General features: G+C 36.0%; 1 protein-coding gene across 1 annotated transcript; it reads left to right on the top strand.

Moving 5' to 3' along the window:
- The first annotated feature begins 1,884 nt into the window (after positions 1-1,884).
- On the top strand, positions 1,885-6,738 carry LOC122444069 (olfactory receptor 4K14). The gene is made up of 2 exons (XM_043472869.1): positions 1,885-2,048; positions 5,660-6,738. Exon 2 carries the CDS (start codon positions 5,689-5,691, stop codon positions 6,619-6,621), a length of 933 nt encoding a protein of 310 aa, XP_043328804.1. The 5' UTR covers positions 1,885-2,048; positions 5,660-5,688; the 3' UTR covers positions 6,622-6,738.
- Positions 6,739-7,067: the final 329 nt, after the last annotated feature.

Genomic DNA, 7,067 nt, shown 5'->3' with positions numbered 1-7,067 from the left:
TTCAGAAACAAGTGACACTGATATATGTAGTCTACTTCTACAATCATTATTTAGCAACAATTATTTCTGTGTTTTAAATAGAGATACAGAAACTTAGAAAGGTTTTTTATTATTCCTTTTAGTGAACTATAATTATGTAATGCAGAAAGTGAAGAGGAACTAAAAAGTCTCTTGATGAAAGTGAAGGAGGAGAGTGAAAAAACTGGCTTAAGGCTCAACATTCAGAAAACTAAGATCATGGGAAATAGATGAGGAAACAGTGGAAACAGTGTCAGACTTTATTTTTGGGGGCTCCAAAATCACTGCAGATGGTGACTGCAGCCATGAAATTAAAAGACGCTTACTCCTTGGAAGGAAAGTTATGACCAACCTAGATAGCATATTAAAAAGTAGAAACATTACTTTGCCAACAAAGGTCTTTCTAGTCAAGGCTATTTTTTTTCCAGTGGTCATGTATGGATGTGAGAGTTGGACTGTGAAGAAGGCTGAGTGCTGGAGAATTGATGCTTTTGAACTGTGGTGTTGGAGAAGATTCTTAAGAGTCCGTTGGACTGCAAGGAGATCCAACCAGTCCATCCTAAAGGAGATCAGTCCTGGGTGTTCATTGGAGAGACTGATGCTGAAGCTGAAACCAATACTTTGGCTACCTGATGCGAAGAGCTGACTCATTGGAAAAGACCCTGATGCTGGGAGGGATTGGGGGCAGGAAGAGAAGGGATGACAGAGGATGAGATGGCTGGATGGCATCACCGACTCGATGGACATGAGTTTGTGTAGACTCCAGGAGTTGGTGATGGACAGGGAGGCCTGGTGTGCTGCAATTCATGGGGTCGCAAAGAGTCGGACACGGCTGAGTGACTGAACTGAACTCAACTGAACTGAATTTGGAACTTGTCTTTTTCATTAAATGCAGCTGCTATCTTGGAAGAAAAAATTTGTTATAAATTTGACTGCATGTATATGTCTAATATGGAATTCAATGCTATGTAGATAGTTGCAAATGTGACTACCATTCATTAGAACATTCTAGAATTTTTGCAATCATCATACAACCATTAGAATAAGAAACTTGATTTAACTTAAAATGATTTGGGGAAGTAAGTGGGATACTAATTATAAATGATCTGCAAGTAACCCAGACAACAGGTCATTATACATGATCACATGAATCTGACTTTGAGAAAGCAAATATTTTGCTATATACAAATCGGATATTGCTGGTAGGAATGAGCCTTCTCCAAAGTGTTATGCTGGATCAAGATTGCATAAAAGTAATGTATGGGGTTGGCAGGTTTTCAGCATATTTTTAGAACGTAAATTCTTAATTTGACTATTTAAGAAAGAAGCATGCATATTTTTTTAGGTCTTCCCTCATAGCTCAGTTGATAAAGAATTTGCCTGCAATGCAGGAGATGAGGGTTCAATTCCTGGGTCAGGAAGATCCTCTGGAGAGGAAATGGCAACCCACTCCAGTATCCTTGCCTGGAGAATCCCATGGACAGAGGAGCCTGGCAGGCTACAGTCCATGGGATTGCAAAAGTCGGACATGACTTAGCGACTAAATCACCAAGAGGAAAGAATATTTTATACTTTTTAAACTAGATAATGATGCCTTATTATTCTAGTTGACTTATTAAAATAATTGCAATTGTGATACTATAATCTGACAGACATTTAAAATGTTTCTTCCATTATCAATTAGGGAAGTGAACATGATGCAATACCAAAAATTTCCACTAGAAGATGGTTTATTCCCCAGACTCCATTATGATAATTGGCCAAAAATAGCCCATCTTTAAAGGATTCTTAATCTGATGGGCGAGAGGATATAGACATTTATATCTGAAATCTGGGAGTGACTCAAATCTGAAGTTCTCTATCTTTTTTAAAATGACGTTTCTCTGAATTATTTTTAGGAGGAAGAAGAGATAATTAAATCTTCTCTGGAATAAAAATATGCATGCTTTAAAATTTTTTATTTAAGTATATTAGATGTAAAATTCAAACTGAGGGATCTACAGTGTCAATACTGAATATTTTAACTCCAGGTTAGTAAAAATCATTTGATGTATATTTAAGTGAATGTGTGTCTAAACATAAAAGTCGGATAGAGACTGTTTTATTCTATTATCTTGTATATTAAATGATTAGAGTAAAATGTATTAACATTTAAATTTTTTCATTGCTGTATTTAAGTATCTTTTGTAGGTATACATAATCAACCTCATTTTTTTCCCTGATTATAAATTCAGCATTTGTTTAATGAGCTTTAAAAAGCCCTTGCAAATCATAAAAGGGTCTCTGAAATTAGAACCCTATTTAAGTTTTTCTTATTCTACTTCTTTTAGCATCTATTTTTAAAAAACTTTATTGAGTTATAGTTTACATACCATAGAGTTCACTCATTTTAAGTGTTCAGCTCAATGGTTTTTAATATTTTTACATTTCAGAGTTGTGCATCCATCACCAATATCTAATTTTGGAACATTTTGATTCAACAGCAAGTAGAAGTTGTTTTTTAAATTTTTTGTTTCCTGAGTTTTCCATTTGATTATTTCAACTTTTCATTCTCTTAATTTTTATAAAACACTAAATTAAACATAGTTATGTTTTAGGTTTACATGTGAAATTTTTCATGGTCATAAGGAGAAAGAAATATCAATAAAGATACTGCCATTATGGTCTGTATTATGTATGCTACCATGGGTGTCAGGGTAATCCAACTATATTTATGAAGGGTTCCTGAATTGTGATTTATGACTATTCTGTCCATGAAGCACTTAACTTCAAGTTTATAACCCCAGTCTATTACCAAAGGTGTTGCAATTAAATATAATGCATTTATAAAAGTTCAAGAGGAATAAAAAGTTTTTGAGCCCTTATTATCGTGACAAAAGTCTGTTGAGTGCTATTTGAGTGGTTTAAAACAGATAAAACCATTAATTCCTTTAGATTTTAAAATTTTACTATTGTATCCTACTCATATCATTGGAATGTTTCAAGCGTGGAATGTGCCACTTTACGTGCTTGATTGCTCAGTTGTGTCTGACACTTTGGGGCCCCATGTAGGCTGTAGCCCACCAGGCTCCTCATCCATGGAATTTTCCAGGCAAGATTACTGGAGTGGGTTGCCATTTCCTACTCCAGGGGGTCTTCCCACCATAGGAATCAAACCCACATCTAGAGTCTCCTGTGTTGGCAGGCGGATTCCTTATCACTAGCACCACCTGGGAAGCCCCTGTGTTACTTTAGTTCCCTGTAGAAACCTTACAAAACTTATATTTTCAATTTTATAAAGGATAAACATAATAAAACTCTTACAAAGGACAGGTCTACATGTTTTGTAAAATTTTTCATAAAGAACTCTTTTCAATGCCTTTACAAATAGATTTATACAATAACTTCCTCTTGTGAGGAAAGCAAAACACCAGCTTATTTCTCATGATAAATCAATAGTGGGATCCATACATCTCACTGTACTTCTGGGGAGCTCAAAGCTACATTTTAAAATCAAATACTGAATTTAGCAATCTTTTATACCTAATTGTGAAAGCAGCCTCTCCCCCCACCTCACCAAATTATTTCATAGGTTTTATGCTCTGGTTCTTGCTGAGAGGTACTAAGAAAAATCTCATTCATTGAAAGCTATCCTAAAACCCTTTCAAAATAGTCAGTTTATTTTAAAAGAATTACAAATACAAATGAATTAGACCATTAGCTTTTTATTCCCAAACCAAATTGAAAAAGATGATAAAAGCAGTAATTTTTTAAAATGTGTGAAATCAGGGGAACTGTATAAATCTTAGGTAAATTTACTAATTTTCTTTCATAATGGTTGGTTTCTGTATACTTCATTAAGTGAAAATGGGAAACTCTGCTGGTGTTATGTAGATATGGTCTGAAATAGTGAGTGTGTGAAGGAGTAAATTAGTACAGAAGATATGTTTACTAAGTATCATAGAGTTTTTGCACTTAAAATAGGTGAATTTTATAGTTGATAAATTAGATTTAATAAATAAGACCAAAAAAAATTCCAAATAGGTTAACCTGAAAGAGATACTAACTCTACTGCTCTTTGGGAAGCCATATCTTGAGTTGAATATTGATTGGAAAATAAGATATAATTTTTCTGAACCAGATCTTCTTTATCATTCAGTTAGTCACAAGCATTATAGCAAACTATACTATAAGGGCTTTTTTCATTTTTTGACAAAAACAGCTTTCTCTTACTTCTAAATGATAAAAGACAAAATATATTTTCATTATAATTAAAAGCATAAAAAACACAATTATAAAAAAGTGCATGAATAATAGTCTATATCCCTATTAACATGGTAAGTATCAGTCTACACTCTTTTCTCTCTCTTTTCCATATATAGAATTTGCTGACTACAGCCCATTTTTCTAGCCTTTTGTAATATTTTATAAGTGAACTCCATCAGATTTCTGTCATTTGTAGATTTGATAATTATGTTTTCTCCAAGTTTAGGAAAGAGTCCTGTGGCCTCAACTGAGGCTGTTCTCCCTAATGGTACAGATTCATGCTTTAGATTAAAATTGTATATAATTGGGCTACTATTTAGATCAAATTTTGCTCAAAGACAGTAACAGAAAATATGACAAATGCCATTCTATAACTCATATATAGCACAATAATGTCACTACCCACCAGTTTACTAAACAGCATATACAACGGTTCACAATCTGGCAGTTATCATATATTTATATATCATCTCAAATATGGTTTTAGCCCAAATCATGCTTTTTAGTTTGGAAGAATAGTTTTTCTTTTAATTTGCCATGGAGGAATGAAATTTACTTCATCTCTTGGTTTCTGGTGAGAGACATCTTGATTGGTGTTTAGATATATAGATATGGCCACCCATCAAATCTTTGCCAGATATTGTTTTGAGTTTGTGTAGGTAAATGCAAGGGGCTTCCCTGGTAGCTCGGTGAATAAAGAATCCATCTGCAATGTGGGAGACCTGGGTTCGATCCCGGAGTTGGGAAGATACCCTAGAGGAGGGCATGGCAACCTGCTCCAGTATTCTTGCCTGGAGAATCCCCATGGACAGAGGAGCTTGGAGGGCTATAGGCCATGGGGTTGCAAACAGTCTGACATGACTGAGCGACTAAGCACAGTAAGTGGAAAAAAAGAGGAGAGAAGGGGAGACTTGACAATGTATAGTCAATTGTCATTGATGGCATTATTTTAAATTAAGTTTTAATTCCAATTCTTAGGTTTGTTACTTAAAAACAGTTACGCATTGGCTGATAATATTGACAGGTGGACAGACTATAATTCTATTAAGAAAATCTTTATATTCTCAATCCTACAAGAATTTTTGGTTCACATTCTATACATGATTGATTCTACATTTGCTCATGGGCAAAGGCTAGATAATGGAAAAAAAAATATTCCCACAACTCTCATCTGTGCTAGAGTCTCCCAGAATGTCTAACTGCCCCTAAGGAAACACTGAAGTCTGAAAAAGGTGAATAAATATGTTGGTAGGGAATTGGTTTTAATCGTCTATATATCATATTTTATGTTGTCTCTTACAACTTAAAAATTAAATTTAGATCACACTTAGTTAATCACTTTAATGTGCCTGGGAAATGATAGGCACTTTCACTTATATCTCTTTTCTTTGTGTAGATTCAGAACAAAATCTGAGACCAGTGATAATGGACCTGCAGAATTATTCCTTGGTGTCAGAATTTGTGTTGCATGGACTCTGCACTTCACAACATCTTCAAAAATTTTTCTTTGTGTTCTTCTCTGAGATCTATGTGGTCACTGTGCTGGGCAACCTTATCATTGTGGTCACTGTAATATCTGACCCCCACCTACACTCCTCCCCTATGTACTTCCTGCTGGGGAATCTCTCTTTCCTGGACATATGGCTGGCCTCATTTGCCACTCCCAAGATGATCAGGGACTTCCTTAGTGATCAAAAGCTCATCTCCTTCGGAGGATGTATGGCTCAAATCTTCTTCTTGCACTTTGTTGGAGGGGCTGAGATGGTACTTCTTGTTACCATGGCCTATGACAGGTATGTGGCCATATGCAAGCCTTTGCATTACATGACAGTGATGAGCCGGCGGACTTGCGTGGGGCTGGTGCTGGTTTCATGGGTCATTGGATTTGTGCACTCCATTAGTCAGGTAGCCTTTACTGTAAATTTACCTTACTGTGGCCCCAACGAGGTGGACAGCTTTTTCTGTGACCTTCCTCTCGTGATCAAGCTTGCCTGCCTGGACACCTATGTCTTGGGTATACTTATGATCTCAGACAGCGGGTTGCTTTCCATGAGTTGTTTTCTTCTCCTCCTGATCTCCTACACTGTTATTCTCATCAATGTCCGACAGCGTGCAGCTGGTGGTGTATCCAAAGCACTCTCAACTTGCTCTGCACATATCATGGTAGTCACACTCTTCTTTGGGCCCTGCATTTTCATTTATGTGTGGCCTTTTAGTAGGTTCTCTGTGGACAAGCTCCTCTCTGTGTTTTACACCATTTTTACTCCACTCTTGAACCCTCTTATCTACACACTGAGAAATAAGGAGATGAAAACATCTATGAAGAAACTGAGAAACCGACATGTGACTTTTCACTGAAGTCCAGCTTCCCAAAAACTTATGTGCTCTTATTCATTCAGAAGATATCTTTCTTTAATATAATTCTGATCAAATATTTCATTCTGACATTACATTGGTATAATTTGTATTGTGCTACATTACAGAGAAATAGTTACTGATTTCAAAAAATATATATACATTATTTTGTATGTGATATTATATATATGCATATGTAATTACTCATACAATATATGTTTACTCAGGGCTTCCCTAATGGCTTAGATGGTAAAGAATCCAACTGCAATGCAGGAGACACATGTTCGATTGCTGGGCTGGGAAGAGCCCATGGAGAAGGGAATGACTACCCACTCCAGTATTCTTGCCTGGAAAATATCATGGACAGAGGAGCCTGGCAGGCTACAGTCCATGGGTTCACAGAGAACTGGACACAACTGAGCTACTAAGCAGGCACGCATGCGTATGTT

This window comes from Cervus canadensis, chromosome 6 (genome assembly GCF_019320065.1).
Source record: "Cervus canadensis isolate Bull #8, Minnesota chromosome 6, ASM1932006v1, whole genome shotgun sequence".
NCBI lineage: Eukaryota > Metazoa > Chordata > Mammalia > Artiodactyla > Cervidae > Cervus > Cervus canadensis.
This window is presented reverse-complemented; position numbering and strand designations above follow the sequence as displayed.

Excerpts from the sequence above, each read along its gene's own strand:
- LOC122444069 (XM_043472869.1), top strand. The coding sequence starts at position 5,689 with ATGGACCTGCAGAATTATTCCTTGGTGTCAGAATTTGTGTTGCATGGA.